General features: G+C 36.7%; 1 protein-coding gene across 4 annotated transcripts in view; it reads left to right on the top strand.

Annotated features, from left to right (window-relative positions):
• NPAS3 (neuronal PAS domain protein 3) overlaps nucleotides 1-21,217 on the top strand; it is a 595,216-nt gene that overhangs the window by 162,568 nt on the left and 411,431 nt on the right. For all 4 annotated transcript variants that reach the window (XM_063160388.1, XM_063160386.1, XM_063160387.1 and 1 more), the window contains one exon: nucleotides 17,169-17,413. In XM_063160388.1, coding sequence (XP_063016458.1) covers nucleotides 17,169-17,413 — 245 coding nt within the window. The remainder of the gene's footprint in view (nucleotides 1-17,168; nucleotides 17,414-21,217) is intronic.

Raw genomic sequence — 21,217 nt, 5'->3', positions numbered from 1 at the left:
ACAAACCACTGCCCCCACACAGCCTTAGGTTGCTGATGATGCTGGGAGAGAATTTAAGATATTGACTGGCTGTGTTTATTAATGTTTAGCACTTTTCATACTTCTAAGTAAGCATTTCTAAAGGAATGGCCAGATTCCAAGTGGGCAGTTTCATTCTGGCAACCCTTATTGTTCTGACAGCTTCAGCTGAGTATGTAGTCTTGCTCCTATCATCGCCTTTCCTTCATGAATATGATAAGCTGGTAGTGCTCAGAGATGTGCTCTCAGTCATTCTGTGCCACCCTGCTTATATGGGCACTTACACATCCATGTGGTAAACTGGATTAAGAAACCTGTAAAATAATCCAGTCAAAATCTTGCAGTAATTTTAACCTTGTCTATTCCCAGGGCAGGTGATTGTGCAGAGTGGGAATATCAGTACAAGTGTTGAGGGAGAAGTGATTTCTTTTAGATGTAATGCTAGTCTATGCCAGTTTAATGTGTTTGTATGATCTTCTTATTATTCCTGTATGCAGCTATATGCAATATCATCTGTATTGACAGGTGTCTGGCTGTTTCAGGTGGAGGGCTAAACATGTTTCAGAGAAGTCAAGGAGGTGCAGTCTGTTCTTTGAAACAGGTTCCTGCTTCTGTTCAATTTGCTTTTTTTCTTTTCCAGGAGCAAAAAGAAATCTATATCCACACCCCCCAAGTATTGTAGGGAGCTGGTATGAGTAGAGCTAGCTTCTATACCTCATCCTAATGCATGTGTTTCTGTGTGTCCTGGATTCTGAGGCTGATGGGAGCTCACTGCACACCAGCAACTCCCAGTTGGCTTATGGTGATGTCGATAGCAGGGCTAACCCCTCACGTGTCTTTCAGTCTCTAGCAGGAAAGCTAAATGTACTGTCTTTTCTCAGATTTCACTTCTTCTTTCTTTCCCCCCATTTTTTTCTCTTTTTGTTTTTCCTCTCTTCTCCTTGGCTATTTTAATCATGTTGGGGGGAAGAGAACATCCTTGAGGAAGTGCTCCCTAAGACAAGGTCAGCTCAGATTTCCTTAGATTTACTGAGAGACAAACTGAACAGCAACTGTTTTCTGTGTCATGATAGGGTATGAGGTGCTGTGATATGGGGCCAGTTAGAAAGCTGATAAGCAGTTCTAGCAAAGAAAGGGAAGCAGCTTTTTGGAACATTCCCAGCTCATATGAGCATTTCTCTGGCAGCTGCAGTAAAAGCAGTGGGAGGCAGCAACCCATAGCAATGAGGCTGAATGAAATACTTAGGTTTTTAAAAGTGTTCGGTACAGGGACTACATATTCAATTCAACATCAATTCAACAAGTACACAGTATTTTTATAGATATAAAAATATTTTTCAGAACTGCAATTTAAAAAAACCCAGAGTTCCGTCTCACCTAACCCACAAGCTGGACTTCCCTGCCTAAATCTGAATGATAAATTCAGATTTATTTACGAGATCTATGTATAATCTCATTGAATGTAATGGATTACTTTTATGAATAAACTTTTTTGGTTGGTCTGGTATCTGTGAGGATTTGAAAATGTATTAATTAAACTGAATGTGGCAAGTTTTTCTGGCATGTTAATATTGTGAGTCTACCAGTCCAGTTATTGCTTGGCTCTTGATTATATTGGAAATAAGTGGTAGGACTGAAATTAGAAGCTCGGATTACCAACAAACAGCCTTTCCTATTGGCATTATTTGCATAATTTAAATATAAAACTGTGCTCAGCATGCCCCAAAAGCATCTGCCAAAATATGTAATACAGACTATATCATCTATGCAAAAGTATGAAAGAATACTAGTATCTCATATTTTATACTCAGATGCTGATATTAACTGCTCAAACAAGGACCACGTTCCAAGATAGAGTGCAGATCCAACGACAAAATTTGGCTCTAAAGGACTGAATAGAAATTATTCTTAGAAAGGCTTCAATTATCTCTGCAGTAAAACTACTAGAATCCTCATTTTCGTCACTACAGACACTTGATGAAAGTAGCAGATGGCCACACAAAGCATCCATGCTATTTTGTTTGAGATTTTAATGTAAACTGAAATCATAAAATAATTTAAATAAGACTTTTAAAATTGGCACAAGAATTCTTAGTTTTCAAAGGCTGTAAGTCTAAACAAATCTTGAAGCAATCAGAAAATCAAACTTCTACCCGGGTTTATCTCATTCTGTTACTGTCCCACAGTCATCACTTTTTACTGCCCAAATGTTCTCCTAACATTTATTGTTCTTGCATATTAGGCTAATGCTTTCTTTTATACTTGTCATTAATAGAACACTCTAGAATTGTTTAGTGGTTTTGGCATTTCAGTTAAAAACTACTTGGTGGAAAAAGTTTCTTATATTCAGCCAGGTTTCTGGCACTGGTTTTGGTCTGTTTGTGGCTGTCACTTTTCAGGGATGCTGGAGGCAATGATGAGACTCCTGTTCTCTGATTTCTCTACAGGGGACAGTCTCAGCTGGGGGGATCAGTACACATGGGGGTATCCTTACCAGCCCTTGCCACAGGTCATATAACCACAATAGTCAAGATCCCATTTTGTCATGTCAGTGGTATCTGTCAGCAGGCTAGCAGCGTGGGAATTAGCATTTGCACCTTATTAAAGCTACAGTAAACCCTGTTGCTCAGTGGAGTCTTCAAGTGCCTGGAAGGCATTAGACATCACACAGATACCTTGACTCCTTCTGCCTTACGGGGAACACTTCAGCTGCTTTTTCTCCCTTGCTCTTAAGAGCATGATTTTTCCTGTCTTGTGATTTTGAAGCGGGCATTCCTATGAATACAAATAATAGCTGTATAAACTGAAATCACAGCAACTGCTGTTGACAACAGTCATGATTTAATTATAAAGATTGACTCTGTGTATCGCTTCATCCCTAAGAAGAGATGAAAGGATATTGTGAAGTATGCTATAATCATTTTACAAAGGAGTTTAGAAAATAAGGCAAACCTCAAAACCCTGGTTTGAAAGGACAGCTAAATAGTCAAATTGTCTGAGTAAAAACAGTGTCTCATAAAGGTTAATTCAACATAAGTTTAGTAAAGTAAAATTGAACGTGTTTTATCTTTCTGTGTTTTGTTCTCTATTCATTTTTCCATTTAGTCACATTGTTGAGATGAGGCTATATCCCAATCAAACAGTTATAGGATTATTAGGACATGATTCCCACTTGACAGCATAAGGTTGGAGATTTAATTTGTTCAGCTGCTGTGAGCTTCCTGAAACAACTGTGTACCAAAAGAAGGATTCTACATTTTTTTCTAATTCTGTTTTTCAAATATTTACTCTTACAAAATCACTTAGCACTAAGGGTTTATGTTGTCCTTTGAAATCAATGAAGTTGGGCAGGCACATCTGGTGACAGAATTAGACTTCACTTCTTTTTTTCTTCCTTTTAGTTCTTCAATAGCAGGAATTGCCATGCATAGTATTTAAGAGAAACAAAACCCCTGTCATGTTTGATGTTAAATGAATCATTTTGACGACTTTTTTTTTTTTTCATATTACAGTATTATGGTTGTTTGTTTCTTATGTTTTTATCTTTTTTTTTTTTTTTTGGTCATAATAGCAGCAATTTTAACTGATGCCAGATTATGTATTTATATCACAGATCAGGCTGCAAATTCATTCTTTTCCAGAGAGGCAGAAAGATCATGTAAAACTGGTGACCACATGTTGACAGGCTGCATGATTTAACAAAACCAGAGGCAATCATTTAAAAGAAAAATGTTTTATTTTCTGCCAGCAGAGTATAATGGAGAGAAATTGGTTGGTATTATTTTTAAAAATTGCTCAAATCACTGTAGTTAGTATAAAATTGTCTCTGGAACTATTTCCTGTAAGTTAACCAGACATATGATTGTATCCTTTCTCTTTTGAATACTGAAGCTCACATTTCATCTGTCTTGTGTAGAGTCTGTCAGGTATAATAGCTCTTTGTGATGGTTGCTTCTTTTCTTCTTTCTTTTCTGTAGCTAAACCCTCACCCACAAACCTTAAGCAATTGCTGGTTTTAAGCATCACTCAGTAGCTATTGCTAGCAGTCTAGCAGTGTCTGCACCTCTTTCCTCTTCTGATGAGCTTGTAGATCTATCAACAGGTAAGATGCAAGATTAACATTCAGTGTTTAGGGGTCTAAATTTCCTCGACTCCCAAGTATTTCTAGTTTACCTGACTGACATTATCCCTGTGAAGACAGGTTTTGAATACAGCAATGTGGCATTTTCAAACACAACATTTGGTACATCTTTTCTCTAGGAGCAGGTTTTGCCAGAATTGTGTTGTTCTGAAAATCTTACCTTAATTGTCTTGAGGATCTCTGTCAATAATGTTTTTTGGGGATTATCTCAAGAATTCATCATATTACAGAATGTTTCTTCTTGTTTCTGAGTTCAGCCATTTTAACCTGACTTAGCCATTTGACACCAAAAATTCTGAGGTGGTATAAAAGAAATTCTTGCCTGCTTGTAATTCCTTTATCCCTCAGAAATAAAATACAGAAGTGACTGCAGAAGCTCAGCCTTGATTCAACTGAGAAAATTCTACGTGCCTGAGAGAAAATATGTTGTTTTCTCACATTAATGAATTAGAATTTTTCTCTCATTTTACATACTCTATAGGTTATGTTTCCATTTCTGCAACATAAAAACCATGACTGGCCAAGAATAACACAGGGAGAAGCACATAACTGACAATGTGGTTCAAAGCTGTTTCTCGGTGCCTCTTTCTCCTGTGAACCCCAAATTAAGTTTTTTATGAGTAGTTAGCAGAACACTGTAGCCCAGTACAGTGCTCTTTCAGATATGGAGTAAAATAATCTTTAAATGTATCAGTTAAAGAATTGAACACAGAAATGATGATTGATGCTGCTGCATTCAGTATTGAAATCTCTTTATTTTTTTTATGTTGAAAAAAAAGAGAGATCTAAAATGAACACTGGAAAACATACAATGACTCAGTTTGTTTAATCAATCCAGTGTCTTGTCAAAGGGAAGGTTAAGAGGGTGACTTGATCGTGGACCATAATTAGCCAGGCAGGAAGAAGATAGCAGATATTTGGAGTTTCTTTTGTTTAGTGGACAAAAGAATTGCAAGATTCAGTAACTGAAAGCTGAACTCAGCAAAGTTGAAATTGGAAATAAAGACACAAAATGTTAATGGTGAGGCTAATTTAAACAGTGCAGCTGCTTAGCAATAGAAATTCTTTACATCTTGGAGTTTTCAGATGAGGATTGATACTTTTGCAAAAGAAAACAGAATTACAGGGTAATGCTGTATGGCCTTCCTCACATTAACGATAGTTCCTAGGTAGTCATGATATTCCTCTCTGATCTAGACCTGTAAGACTTTGCAGGAAGGTGTTTTGTGTGCTGGCTAATTAAGAGGTCACTCAAGGCAGGGAGCTCTCCAGAAGGGACCCTTGCCTCTGCATTGTGCTTTGCTTTGTGTTTTAGTGTCGCTCAGATTTCTCATCTCTGTCACTGGTTGGCCCTTTTTAAGGAATTGTTTTAGCAAGGAGTTTTACTGCTAGGTTGAGGGGTAACTGTGGCAGCTGCTGGACAGTATTTCCGAGCCTTGATCATTTTAATGCCTTTGATGCAATCTGATGGATTTAGGATATTGTTAATCTTGCTGGTAGTTGAATATTGTTAAAGAAGATAAGCATTACTTAGGGCATGAGATTTACATCAACTGTTAAAACTCTGAGACTTTTGTCTAAGTGTTATTTTTTAAAGTTCAAGGATTGTAATTGATGATTAATGTGTTTTAAGGAAAAGTTTTGGCACATCACTACTTTCGTCAAAAATGCATGTGTCATCAGGTCTACTCTGACTAATTAAAGTGGTCTCTGAGGAGAATCGGGTTTTGCTGTATCATATCTGTAAACTTTGTTTAGAAATTAAATCTTGGGTCTGCTGAAAATTAAAATACATGGTGACATACCTCCAGCACAGCAGTTACCAGTGCATGTGGCACCCCCTGGGTTAAGTGCGTAACCTTTGACAGCAGACTCTTCTTGGCACTTTAGGAAACACTTAAGCCCAATCATGTGTGTGACCAGTACAGGTATCTGTAAAGGGAACAAAGAGGAAATTCTTCTGCAAGCAGTGTGGGTTTCATGTTTACCCCAATGTAGTGAAACAGATGAAAAGCTAACAGTATCTTTTTTTGTATGACTTTTTGCCCTGCACCAGTGTATGTGGCACTTAAAGCTCTTCCTCGTCCCAGAGCATTAAATGGAAAGTAAATGTAATCTATCTGCAAGGGAAGTTGGTGAAGGCTGTAGCCTGTCCTGTAATATGTAAGCAGTAAGAAAAGCTAATTTATTGGTAGTACAGGTGAGAGAGATGCCTGCTTGTGAAAGTGTTGCTGTCTTGTGCTCTACTGACACTAATTTATACTAAAATGGTCAGGGTTCAAGCAAGGGGGTAAAAGTGAAAGGCCTTGAGGCTCATTCATACTCTAGTGAGTCAATGGTTCAGCAGCTAACACTGCACCTTGCTGAGTGAATCTCATGCTTCTGGGAAAACAGGCTTGACTAAATCCACCAGTCAGCTTTTGGAGGCACCAGGGTCTTCTAAGAGTGCAGAGTAAAAGTTTTGCATGCACTACTTGGTTTTGAGCAGTCAACAAAGGTAGCTATACCACCGTCCACGCCAGCTGTTGCTTGTGTTTGTATTTTTTGGGGGTTTTAAGATGTACTTGGAGATATTTTAAAACTAGGTAGCTTGAGTATTGATGACAATGGGATCTCTGTCCATACTTTTTTTATCACATGCAGCAGAAAACATGCAGGGAATGAAGGCTGACAGTGATTCTGTAGCTCACTGACTGTCCCATTGAAGTTATACTTTGTCAGCTTTCAGAAAGCTCAGCTGGGACTCTGGAATAGCTCCTTTGGGCTGCAGTCCTAGTGTATCCCATATCCCTTCAACCCTTCTTCATGTAAAGCTTGCAAACACTCCCATGAGGAGGGTTCAAAACTACAGCTTGTGTGTGCTCTGCATGGGCCCATCAGTGTACACATAATTTTTAGATGGAAAGGAAGAGAGTAAGGAGATGATGAGGATGATAATTGTAAGAAAGACAAAGGAGATAAGGAGATAAAGGGTAAGGAGATAAAAAAATGTTATTTTCTTCAAAAAGGGTCTTGGCATTGTAGTAATTGACAGCACACCACTAAGAGATTTATGTGGCAGCAGTGAAGGAGAGAGGTTGGAATTCTTGCTTTTTTTTTCTGGCTCAGGGAGCTCAGTTGGAGGGGGATAGTTACAGAGAGCACAGCCAACTCTAACAAAATCCCTGTTTTGGTCGTCAATAAAGAGCAAACTTGAGTTGCCTGAAGGCAACGTTGTTCTCTTAGGCCTTTTGGCAGTAGTGAAACTTAACGGTATAGATAAACTACCCAGTGCAAACAAAACTTCTATAAAAATATCAAACAAAAATGGTTTCACCTGCGCTGCGGTTTATTTCAGAGCTGGTAAAACAATCCTATGGAAAATAATGGCTATAGCTGATATAAATGTTCCAGCAAAAATTTCTGCAATGTCTCTAACATAGGTGAGGAAAAAAACAGCTATTAATTCAGAAGCAGATAAAAACTCTAACCCTCAGTATTCCTGCTTAAAGACAATACGCACTAAAGGCATATAATCAGAATTTGGAGAGTTTTTGTTCACTTCAGAGAGACTTATTTATGTAGCTTATAGTTAGGCCAAACTGTAAAGCTCATATTTAAAGTGCAGGATGCTATATAGCATTTCTAGTGTGGCGTATGTGGAGACCCTGGGCTGAAGCTAGCTGGCTCTGTGGTGGAAAGTACAATGTTTACTTCGGGCAGGCAGATGTGACACGCAGTGACACTGTGTCTCTCTTGTCCTCTTGTTTTCCCCACATCACCTAATGGGTGCAGTTTTTCATACCTTAATGTGATTGCTGTCATTCTGGGCTACAGTCAAAATCTGGCAGCAGTGTTACCTGTGCTCGCTCTTTGGTTACCCATAGAAATGCTACAATAGATTTGCACTTTTCCTCTTAATGCTGGATAAATTGCTTCTTTACATATGTGGCAATATATTCTCCTGTCACATAAGTCTTGCTGTTGTTAATTGGAATTGCTTATGCTCATTGAGGGAGGAATACTTTTCATCCTGTTTTGAAAGAAAATCTGTAATCTTGAATTTGTTTCCAAACTTCAGTCATGAGGAGAGCAGTGCAGGAAATTGCTGCTGTTCCACCAAATTAGCTTCTCAGATATCCTTTTAATTGGAGACCATAACTCAGATTCTAAGTATTTTAGGAAGCTGAACAGTACAAATTGAAATACAGATATTTCCAGTAAGGGCTCAGTTCAAAGAAAGCTTTTATACACAGATGAGTCTGCTAACAAATAGCATGTCATATGATAATGAGACCATGTTTTCTTGTGCAGTTTCACATTTCCTAACTGCACTGCTGTGAAAGAAGTGGAGTGTTTATCTACTCTCTCTTAAACTGACAAATCTCTGCTAGGGATGAGTGTGCCCACTATAGACAGAACATAGGTATTCAAAAAAAAAAAGTCTAAACTCTCAATCAGAGATACATCACTTCCAAATGCAATATATCACACTAGTTCAGAACATTCATTTCTGCTAAAGTATTGTGTTTTTAATGTAAAGACTTCAATTTATGTTTAAGAACAAGCAAGCTATAGTACTTTGACAGCTGTTCACACTTAATTTCTTTGCATTAAACCAACAGCATTCTTTTCCACAAACATCCATTGTTAGGACAATGCTCTCAGACGGAATTTATGAGAAATGGAATTATGTTACCAAGGAGATAGCATTTACTATAATGAAGAGTAGATCCTAGAAAATGGCCCCTTTTACAGCAGCTCAGAACAGAGCCACAAAAGCAATTGATTGGTCTTGGCATTTAGTCTTATATCAGCTGTGTCATCCATAGCTTCAGGAGTGAGAACACTAATCTGAAGTGACATTTCTGTTCTGGCGGGCTTTTCTGCCCTGATGAAAGCAATTACTTCATTCCTAAATGATAATTTGCAGGAGTTTCAACCACTTTAATTGATAATTTTTTGTTCTGAGAGGTTCAATTGTGAAGTGATTAGCTGATTTGGTAAATAGAAATTTAAGGTGTGAAATGTACAAGTTGCTCCAAGGTAAAGTGCTGTTTATTGGGTGCTGCAAAATTGCTTGATAAAACTGAGGTTTCTCTATTATCAGGAGGCTGGCAATTGCTTAGTTCAACATAGGAAGAAAAGAAAGGACGAAAACACTAGTGTTCTAGTTGTGGAATTTGGATTTGAACTAGTGTATCACAGCTCACTTAAAGGCTTCTCTATCAAGGTGTACATCAGTTTTAAAAGATTGTGCAGGATGGCAAGTTTGTAATGCTTCAAAAACCTGCCATGTTCCTATTATTATGTTTTAATGACTCACTTTAGAAGTAAATCCTGTTATTTAAACAGTTCAACAAAGATACTTACTGGTGATAAAACATTCAGTTTAACAATTAGTTCAAGCATACACAAACCATTTCCTTGAACCATGTTTATATATTTTAAACAAAAGAATCCTCTTCTGTGAAACCACAACACCTAAAAACCAACTTTAAGTGTTACTGATATAATAAAAAGCTTGGCTTAATATAGGTATTATTTTTTATAAGTTTTGCAGTAATTGCTAAAGCACTTTTGGCAAAATAATTTTTTCTTTGTACAAGGAAAAGAAAGGTTTTAATAGAAATCAGTTCTGTCATATTTCCCTGTATGGTGAAAAAATAATGGTCATTTCATGTGTTAAATGAGAAATATAAAGCAAAAATGAAGGTCAAACTGATTTAGCACATCAAACAGTCTTTGTCAGCCAAGCTTAATATATCCTGAGTTTGTGGAACAAATGAAATTTTGCTGCTATGTTACACTTTGCTTCCAAACAACCATTACAACTGGTTTTATATATTGTGTGAGCATCAGACCATCAAACAGTGCATCTTTACTGACGTGTTGCTGCAGTGATGATCTACAGCAGCAATCTGCCATTTATATAAGGGCAAAATGTGCATCTATATTTAGTTGTGAAATTGGCCTATTATACTCTTGATGTTTACAGAGGCTAACATAAATTAATGATGACAGCTATGAGCAGTGCATTAGTTAAGCAGCAGAGCTTTTACCTTGAACTTGAAGGTTCCAGCTTTAACTTCCAGCATATACTATACAGCTTTCTTCACACATTAAAGAAAGTCTCAAAACATTATTTTTTCTTAGACAGCATTAAATGGCTTTAATTTCTGGACTAGGCCCTTGATGATAGTATCAGATAATTTAGCACTTTTTTTTTTTTTTGCAAATTCTTGGCTGTAAGAGTGGTGATTTTTTATGATGGGGCAAAAATTCGCTCCCCTGGAAAGTGTTTGGTCATTGAAACAGTCTGATTTTACCAACTTGGAACTTAGTCCGATGTTAGATATCCTTTGTCTGATAGAAAGAGCAGTTTTAGGAGAGCCTGCCTCACTTGGTTATGTACTGCACTTTCACCTGAAAGTCTCTTCATGCAGCTCATGTCAGAGCAGGTGTAGGCACTGTGGTAACTATAGATCCCAGTTAACTATGACCACAGATCTGACAAGTATGTAGGTGTTCAAAGGTTCGCAAGTTAAAATGATGAAGTCTTTGATGAATTTTTGATGGATGAATTTTTAGCACAAGTCGACCTTTCTCCTTTGAGGCTGCATGCTAGATTAATTGATAAATAGTGAGACTGAGCAATGTTCGGATCTCCTAAGCAAACAAGTAGAAAAATCCATAAAAATCTGCTGTCTGGCTTCTCAGATCTACTTAAAAAGAAAGAAGGTAAAATTTAATGTGGCTTTTGATTTTGGAGGTTTTCCCCTCACGAAAGTAGTGTCCTTTTTTAGACTTTGATAACTGTTATTAGTCTTGAAGTTCTTGTACTCTCAGTTCAGAAACAATCTTTGTGAAAAGAAATCTACAAATGGGATAGCAGAAAGAAAAAGAAAAGCAAAGAAAGGGAAAAATATCAAGTCAAAAAGTTGTCTTAGAAGAAAAGAAATCCCCAAAGATAGCAAAATGTAGTGTAGAAATTAGAGGTAAGCATATTAACATACTTTCATTATCAATTTTTCAGCGCTAATTGAATTAGTCTTAGAAGGTTGAGTGCAAATTTTTTTCTTGTTTTAATTTACATCTACAGGAGCATTAGCTCTCTTGCTTCATTCTTTTGTATTTTGGATCTACTATACTAAAAAATATCCAGTTTCATGTGTATTTGTGAAGTCTCTAGGGCATAACCTTTAGAAAAACAGAAGAAAAAACCTTGATAATAGCAAGCCTAAGGCTCATGCTACCACCAGTGGTGACGTTTGACTTCCAAAACTGGTCTTTTAAACTGTAATATGTACAATTATGCAGGGCAGGTTGGTCTCCTTTACTTCCTTCATCTTTCCTACAGTCTAAATAATTTTTTGGAGTCTGAAAATGTGCACTGCTGTTCAGATTAATATCCACTTGGATTGAAAAGTGTTTCTGAGATGCCACTATTAACTTTTAAAAAACATCAGGAATATGAAGAGTTCCTATAGAAGTAAAATCAATAAATATTCCAAATAATTGGGTCACCTAAATATTGATGCTATTCCATTCTTTGAACTCCATTAGAAGTTTAATTGTTCCACAACATCAGTGAAATGAAAGAAGATTTTTATATGACAGAACATGGCCTATGGGTGGTCACCTATCAGTAGAGCAGGACATTATCTTAATGAAATTCCCAGACGTTAAAAGTCAGATTTTAAATGTACTTGTTTTAGATTGACTTAACTGCCCTCCTTGTTTTCACTGGTCAGCTTGAAGCCCCAGAAAAGATTCTGAAGGATGTGGCTTTGAGGGAACAGTTAATGGATTATTTTGGTAATAGATCAGAATGTGTAAACATTTCTATTAGTCAATTTTTCATAATAATCCACTACATTGTATAATATAAATACATAAATTATGTAAATAGGTCATTAATAACAGAGGAAGGGACCTAAAGTTGATTTAAATACAAAAATGTCCAAAGTATGGTAATATTACGTCACATCATATTAGTGTGGAACAAAGTAAGAAAAAAAGAGGATCTTTCTAGTAATATTGATACAGAATTGCACAAATTCACATCTATGGACTCAGGAGCAGCATAAATCTATTGTTTTATGTAGTGCTATAGCTATGCTCACTAGCAAAGTAAGCCTGCTTGTGTTCTTTATATTGGGAAAGAGTATGCACAAAGGGACATGTATAATTTAAAGTATCTTTTGGAGGGCTGAAGGGGCTGGATCACTTATCTCCAAATATTTTTGTAGCAGATTGATCATACATTCTAATGTTGCAGAGCCTTTCCTTATATCTGATTTCTTTTCTGTGAAATGGTTATAACATTCATCTGACTTTCTCCTTCAGACAGTTGGATCCTGTTTATAGTGGACCTTTCGATCCTTGACTTTAAAAGACTAGACTAATAGAAAAATATACACAGACACATAGTGCTTCTTTCTCTATAAAGCTTGTTATAAACATTATTAGATATTAAGTGTTATTTTTATACTATATGTGAAGTTGCTGCTACTAATCCACATTGTTGTTAGAGGCTTAAGACATTCACTACTGCTCAGTAACAGCTGGGCTAACGAGCATAAAAATGTTTAGTATATAAGAAAAACTGCTCTGTTCTGATATACTTTTGCATTTCTAAAATTTCTACTGAAACAGGGAAAGATTTCAATGCCATTCTCAAAAATACTGTGCATCTTTTGTGAGACTTTGCCATATTTCTTTGCTTGTGAAGCAGAGGAGTGAATGGAAATGTTCTTGTGAATGGAAATGAGCAGTAACTATGAAAGCACAACACAGAGAAGCTGTCCATTGGCTCAAGCCCCTATATCTTGAGTTCAGCAGTCCATCTGTCCCTCAAACATTGTTTTATGGCTGTTGCTTGCAATCCAATCTCTATTTGTGACAAGTCCAATGAAGGTACCGTAAATCCCAGCAGAGCTGTTATGTGGGGCTGAGCAGAGGGAGACCGATGTTCTGAGAAGCTCTGCTGGGGGGTCTCTCCTGCATCAGGTCTGAGGGAACAGTGTGGGTGAAATGTAAATGTGAGCTGCCTTTCTAAAACTGGGCAAGTCTGCAAACCACCACTTTCCAAGCTATATTTTGAAATTGCAAGTAAAAATTATTTGTAACTGCAACTATTCCCCTCTTTTTGTTCAAAATGCAAATTCACATAATGAAATTATTTCACTGATTTTTTCTGCCCAAACTGAGACACAGAAGTGAGGTATTGTTATGACCCTGAGTTTAGCTCAGCTGGTTAGAGCATGGTGCCAATAACACCAACATCACAGACTCCATCCCCATCTAGGCCACTCATTTAAGTGTTGGACTTGATGAGCCTTGTGGGTCACTTCCAGCTCAGAATATTCTGTGGTTCTGTGAACATATGCTAAAAAAACCCTTGTCTAGGTCAGTAAGTCTGTTGATATGCTATAATATGTTTGATTGCTATTAAATGCTCTAAAAAATTAGGATCTGTGATTGTCCTAACTTTAAAGTGACAGATGTCAATTGGTCAGACATGTGAAGATTGTGAGATGCACACAGACATAAATACATGTATATACTTATGAATGTAAAGTATATAAAATTATGTGAAATGAAATATAGAGCAGGTTAAGCTTGGAATGACCACAAGCACAATGAAATCACAAGTGAGTTACGAGTACCAATAAAACTTTTATGCAGCACCATATTATCATGTCTTCTGCATCTGCTGTGTCTTCAATACAAAATCTACTTTAGAAATGTCATGTATACCATTTTAGAATTATATGGTAGTATTTATGGTACCCTTTCATCTGTAAAAGCCAGACCACCTGTATATCAGTCCATCTGGAAAGGCCCTAAAAGGAAAAATAAAATATATTTTAGAAACCATATCTAAAGTAGCATTAGTCTTCAAGTCATGAAATACCCTGTTTATATGGTCCTGCTTCTCAGAATTATCAGGAGCTATCAGCTGGAAACCTCTTAGTCTTCTTTAGAGGACTCTGTATGTGGAATGAGAAATGTCTTCTTAAGGGAACGCATGAAGTTTCACCATTGTATGACAATATCATCCTTTTACATTGTACCCTGATGCACCCTGATCCAATTGTCTTAGCTACTATCCCTTCTCCACAGGAGGCAAAGAGGGAACAATATTTATATCCCTCAGGTATATTTCCCACTATTACTCTCTTGGTACTGTGGATATTTTATGTAGATTTACTTGACTATTGGGGGATCTTCTCTGTTATTTGAGAACTCTTTAAACATGTAATGCTTGCTTTCTTGGTGCTTTCTAACTGTTTTTGAAAGCCACTTAGTAAACATGTTTATAGTTTCCCACACTTTCATTTTTCTTATTAGCAGAAGAGACTGTGTATTTCAAAGTTTTTGCAGCCTGATACTTAACAAATTCATTTATGTTCCAAGAACCCCTCTAGTTCCTGGTGTCATGTGATAGGAACCAAGATGAATTTTGGTCGTGTGTCAACATCACTGCTTGCTGTTGGGAGCTTCACACTCCTCTTTTCTAGCATCCTCTTGGGATTATTAGTGCCAGTATGTTGCTTTATTAAGAGCATCTGACAAGGAAGCTGATGTTGCCTATCAGAATCACAGGTGCCAGTGAGGATTAACAGCCATGTTTAGGTTGTATCTAATGAATTCCTGCATCCTGCTGAGGAAATCACTGCTCCCAAATTAAGGACCCATTTTATCAGCATAACTGCAGTGTCCAACAGTACATTGTATTTCCCTAGTGGAATTACATGGAGTAGAAATTAGGACTTGTGTGCACATATTCACAGACACCCTTTCTTAATTTAGCTTAATGGCACTGGTGCCAAGAGAAGTGCTCCAAGTCACAAATTCCTTGACTTGATTCACCCTATGAAGCTTCCACAAATGAAAATAAAACAAATGGTTGGGAGAAAAAGTGAGTTATTCTCAATACTGTTTCTCAAGAGTTTCTTTTGTTTATCATGTCAGCTCCCCATCCCTTCTACTTTTTTGTTGTGTGACTTTGAATAACCATAGGTGGCTTTCAAATATTTCTGTTTGCTGACACATGGAGCCTCACTTTTCAGCTCAACTGACTTCCATTGCAGGGTGTTACTGATCCAGTAATGTTTTACATAATCCTACATTCCAGTATATTACTCATTTTCAGCAATCTCCTGAAGCCTCTATAGGGCTTGTAAACTGTGGATTTAGACTTTGGTGTTTCTAAAAAATATTCTATCACCACTCAATTTCTAACCACCACTCATTTTTCAGTTTCAGAAGTTGCTGAGATCTGTAATTTTTCTGATTTGTTTTACTAGGGGTCTTTAACAATCTCCCATTTTACATAGGGACATAATTAAGTGCTTTGGGAAGAAGGTCCTTGGTGCAGTTTCAGAACAGGTCTATAATCTCAGTTCTTCTACTAACTTGATTTGGGGACTTGAATTCTCAGGCTTGGCTTCCAGGAAAAAAAAGGTGGTGACAGGTAGAAAAGGCCAAGTCTTAGGCCATGAAATTGAGCTTTCACTTGGAAGCAGTTGTGCAGAGACATTTGCCTGCCTTTTCCTTGTGTCACTGTTGTCTATATTTAACTTGTGGGGGCGTACTACTTCCTTGGAATTGTGGGGGCGTACTACTTCCTTGGAATTAATTGGACAGTTCATACCTCACAGAGTTGTAGCTCCCATATGTCTGTGTATACATTAAATACTTTTATCTGTTGTATTTACTGTACCTTTTGAGAGATATCCATGATGGTAGATATCTAAAATATGAAATTTGAGAGACATGCATCTACAATGAACATTGTGAAATCTTATTTTTCAGGCACTTTTTTCCTAGAATATAGTTTACAAATCAAGGTGCTAGCATTCCATGTAGAGTTTATAAAACCAAGTATGTATTTTACTATATAATTCAGCAGAATTCTGTATCTTTATCTATGGGTAAGGATGTGCTGTTTCCTCCCATACCTTTATCTCACCATTCCTATTTCTTAGCCAGACTGTCTTTTTAAATATAATTGCTATTGGTGTGGAATTGTGTAGGGAATGTAACATGCTAACCATACTATGGGAGCTGCCATGGAGGGATTTAATTTGTGTGTTAAGGGCCCAGCTGATATGCCCTACCACGTCTGAAGTGGCAGAGATGGCTACAAAAATGCAGGTGGTTATCAATATTGTCATCCCACTGCATTCAGAAGTTTTACACCAACTAAACAAATATTGCAGGAGTAAAATCTGAGTTATCTTTGTTCTCTGTATTAGTCGTAGCAAATGATACATTGATGAAACAGGACTAAATGGATGTCTTTGCATTTCCAACAGCTCAATGTAAAGCAGAAGGTCCATTCTGATCAGAAAGTTGTCAGTCTGCCATGTATGTGGTAGCAAATTACAATCAGAAATGTGAATCGCAGAACTGTATTAACAGCTTTTTCACCCCACTGACAAAGGTTACTGCTTCCACTGCAAAGGCAGTTGAACAACTCCTGAGGAACAGCTTCATGAAACACAGGAATTTTCACATTATTGCACCAGACTTACACTTCTGTGTCTCAGCAGTTAGTGTACAACCTGTTTGGTAATCTTGGCTGCCAGAGGTGGCAAACACTTGAATCATCTGCTATTAACCTTCTCCCAAGGGTCAGAATATGACAAAAATTAAGGCAAAATTGGGTGAGTGAGTGAGTCAGTGCGAAACAATGGCACCTAGACATATAAACCCCACATGTGTTCTTGGGATTTTTTCTCGAGACTGACAGCTGACAAAGGAAAGTCAAGCTAAAAAGGAAGTGGCTTAAGTGATTTGAGTAGTTACACAATATGTTGACCACCACTTAAATATTGTTGTTAGTTTCAGTCATTCGAGCGTGAAGCGCCATTTTATATATCCTGAATTCTGTAGATCCATATGCAACAGCATGTTGAAAATCTGATAATTTGAAGACCAGCAGTGAAAAGAGTAAATTGGTTAAATGTGACAGAACACTAATACTGATGAATGTCCTACTTTCTTTATTTTCTTTCAGTTTACAAGCTTTGAGGAAGGAAAAGTCCCGCGATGCTGCTCGCTCTCGCCGGGGAAAGGAGAATTTTGAGTTCTATGAGTTGGCAAAGTTGTTGCCACTGCCTGCAGCCATTACCAGCCAGCTTGACAAGGCATCCATCATCCGACTTACAATTAGCTATCTGAAAATGAGGGACTTTGCTAATCAAGGTGATCCTCCATGGAACTTGAGGATGGAAGGACCTCCACCTAATACATCAGTAAAAGGTATGGAGTAAATATTGTTGTGTACTATAGAATATGGCAGCCTTTAGTAGCCTCTAAATTGAAATTTTTACCTTCATCCTTTCTTCTTTCCCTGCATATCAAATCCTTTAAAGGGATTCAAATGTGGAAATCTGAGGTCTGCATGAGAAAGACACCATGTGAAGGTGAAATAAACCTCTTGTTTTAATTATTTTTTATTTAACAACAAACCTATGATGTAGCTATTACAGCTGTAAGTCTTCTGGGTGATGTAGACTAAATTCTTTCAAATTATTTACCTGTAATTGTGTTGCTTTGTTTTAGTATTTTATATAAGTATTTGTTTGAGAGGAAAATGCCATTATTCCTTGATTTGAGAACTCAATCTCTTAATTTTCTAGCCATAGATTAAAGGTAGAATCACATATTTCTCAAGTTTGAAAGCATCACATCCAAATACTTAAATCTTCAGCTGACAGACTAGGATATTTATCCTCTTGTAATGTCTATAGAAATTATTTTGACTTCTGAGCCAGTAGGCATTTATCAACAAAATAGACTGTTTTCAGTATTAAAAGATCTCTTTTAATGCTCAGACAAGCAGTTGGGGAGCAAAAGTAGTTTTGAGATGTGAGTTGCCACAAAATAGAGGCTGTGTGTATGTTGCTCCTAAATAGTCTTTCCAATGACCTGTGTTAAGTGGACTTTTTTTGGTAATCTATTATTTTTTCAACTAATGCTACCCATCTGGGTGAGTGTGATCTCTGTCTGATAGGTATTTTATATTAGGGACTAAGTTGCAGTAACAGAAATCAGTTAGCAAACCTGGGACTTTGGGGTGTCCTGCCTTTAGCAACGCAGAATACTCCTTTATTTTAGCTACTGCTCTCACAGTTTGAAGGGAACATATATTTGGAAGAGGCATATCAGATTTGAGCACTTCAGGTTTTTTCCATGAAACATGAAATACAAACTCTTAATCTACACTAAACCAGATAGAATATATACAGCACATAGCAAACAAAGAAGCCACCTTTAAGGGTTGAGGGAGGAGGTAGAAATAGAATCTTATTTATCAGCCCATATCTGTCCATGAAGGGTTGCTTGTATTGATGGTGCAAAGGAATTTACCTGCTCTTCCATTTAAAGGAAATGATATTATTCAAGGAAAGTTAAAATTTTCAGTGGATGGAGAGAGGTATGGAGGGCAAAAACCAACACAGATTCAGACTGACGATTTAGTAGCTGGACATAGTTCCATCCTTTCATATATTTAATTTATATTATCTCCCACATCATATATAATTCTCATGGAAGAAAAAAAAGCAATAATTACATCATCCAGGGCATGAGTGTAACATGGTTCATTAGGCTTCTGATCTAATATGCAAATTTTTACAGGATGAGGGTTTATTCTCAGGCAATTAAACATTTTTTCATGTACTCTGCTGTACAATCTATGATCTGTCTGTGCTTCTACAAGCTGTCCTGTGTTACTGAAACTCTGAGCTCTGCCAGTCTCTGTATATTTTGAGTGTATCTGGGATCTATTTTTCATTATCCTCTTCTGGAATATATACCTGAATACCAAATCTTCCTTTTTGTGCAAAGATTCTAATGAAGAAAAGAATTTTAAGAACAAAATCTTATTCTTAGACAACAACATCACTAGTCTGATCTAGATTAATGTTTCTCCCTAAGAAAGAGCTGGGTAAACATTTAATGTCTGTTCACCCTATCTGAATAATAACCCTGCCCCTCCAACCACGTAGTGCTATGGTTCTCATTCCTTTAGGTGCAAGGGGTATGGGGGCTCAGGAAGGGGTTTTGACATTTTTTTCCTCCTGTTTGGGTGCTCAGCTTAATGCTAAGTAGGACTATTATTTATGTGTCAGTATGTTGAAGCAATGCTTGATGAAAGTGTGTTTCATTGTATATGAATTCCCCATAAGCAGGTTTAACTGTATAGTACAGGTATATTTTATGATTTCACCAGTTCTCCTTTCATAGAAACCTGTTAACACATTCTGATGAAACATTCATGAAATTACATCAAAAGAAATTCTGTTTCATTTATTAAGGCTGCTTGTTGCTGCCCTTGAAGTTCATATGTATAAACAAGCTCACATAAATAGCTTGCACATTCATGTGAAGTATGGATTATAAACCTACAATAAAACACTAGACACTCTTAGTATGTGCACAAGCAATCTTCTGAATATACTTACAGATATTTGGGAAATTATTTGAGAGGTACTTATATTGTATAGATAACTGCTTTTTTTTTCTTCCCCCAAATGTGTGGACCTGCTTCTGTTAATCATTCATTTTAAAAGCTTAGTTTTAAATTTTCCTCCCAATACTGTACAGTAATTAAATAATTTTAATTCAGTATTTCAGGAAGGTCCTTTACTCGGCCCTGTATTTATCACAGCTTTTCTTAGAAGTCTGTAAAGGCTGATGAGTTTGTTTTCTAATGCCTATTGTGTAGTGATCACTACAAGTTGTGCTTGCAAATGAGGGCTCAGGTAACTCCATATAATATTTTCAGAGTCAATTACTTCATGGAAATATCTTGAGCAATTGGAAAGTAACAGATAGTTTTCACCATTATTTTATAAATATCTGTATTGTAATAATACAGATCAAATCTGCAATGAACATTATGCATTATTCAAGAAATGACCAGGCATTCTCAGCAGTGTTTCAGCTAAATAACTGATGATTGTAACCTTTAAGGAAATCTCATTGTGGTGACTATTGGTAAATCATTTCTTCGTTCATAGTAATCTTTATTTAGTGGTGATCTAAAAACCATTATATCTTTTATTAATCTTAAAAGCAGTAGTCAATGATTTGACATTTGCTAAAAATGGAAAAAAAACATCCTCTAATACAGCAGACTTCAGTCATTTTTCTTTTGCTACATTGTGAAAGGCTTTCTGTGTATAGCAAATTTCAGTCCTTGTAAACAAATACACACACAATTATAGTAGATAAGTTTAAAGATAGTTCTTAAAGACTGGGGTGTAAATATATGTGGAAGAAAATAATCAAGATATTACTTATAGTCAGTAGGAATAAAATTTTTCGTCTTTGAAAGTATGTACAATGTGTTATCAATAACAGTGCTTTTCTCCTCTGTTTCCATACTTCTAAAAGTCTTCCATTTCTGGAATATATTCTGAGGACAACAGTAAATGAGTTGTTTACCAGTTTTTAGAAATAAAAAGTTTTGAGTTTTCTGAAAGTTGTCTAGAAATGGAAGTATTTTAATTGTATTTACTGTGTGTTCAGGCAGAAAGTGGTGCCTTATGTTGCATGGAACTTGAAATCCTCTTGTGCATTTTGGTACTAGGCCCTGTAGTCCTGTTCCAACATCAAACTCTGCGAGGACCTTTGTGTTTTGGAACATTGTCTTCAAATTATTGAATTTAAATTTCATTGCACTTTTGGCACAAACTGTTTCTAAAAGCATTCAAAGATAATGCAAATTTTCATATTCGTTTTCACTGCATTGTGAGTTTTTTGCTAAGCCACATGTTTTTCTCTTTTTTTTTTTTTTAGTAGTGGAAAGAGGAAGGGAGAGGAGGAGTGTGAAGCATGGTGATTTTCTTCAATGTGTTAATTGTGTTTGGCTGATGAAAAGTCATGCTGTGTATTTTGGTTTTTGGCAATCTTTGGGACATTGGTTCTTACTCAGGACCACTGCCTCTATAAAAATAAACTCATGACCCTTTGCCTTGAACGGAGTTCCCAACTTTTAAAATTTCTGCTTCTTTTGAAACAGAAAATAATCTGGTAATCTGTGCCTAATTTTGCAAT

Source organism: Melospiza melodia, chromosome 6, assembly GCF_035770615.1.
Source record: "Melospiza melodia melodia isolate bMelMel2 chromosome 6, bMelMel2.pri, whole genome shotgun sequence".
NCBI lineage: Eukaryota > Metazoa > Chordata > Aves > Passeriformes > Passerellidae > Melospiza > Melospiza melodia.
This window is presented reverse-complemented; position numbering and strand designations above follow the sequence as displayed.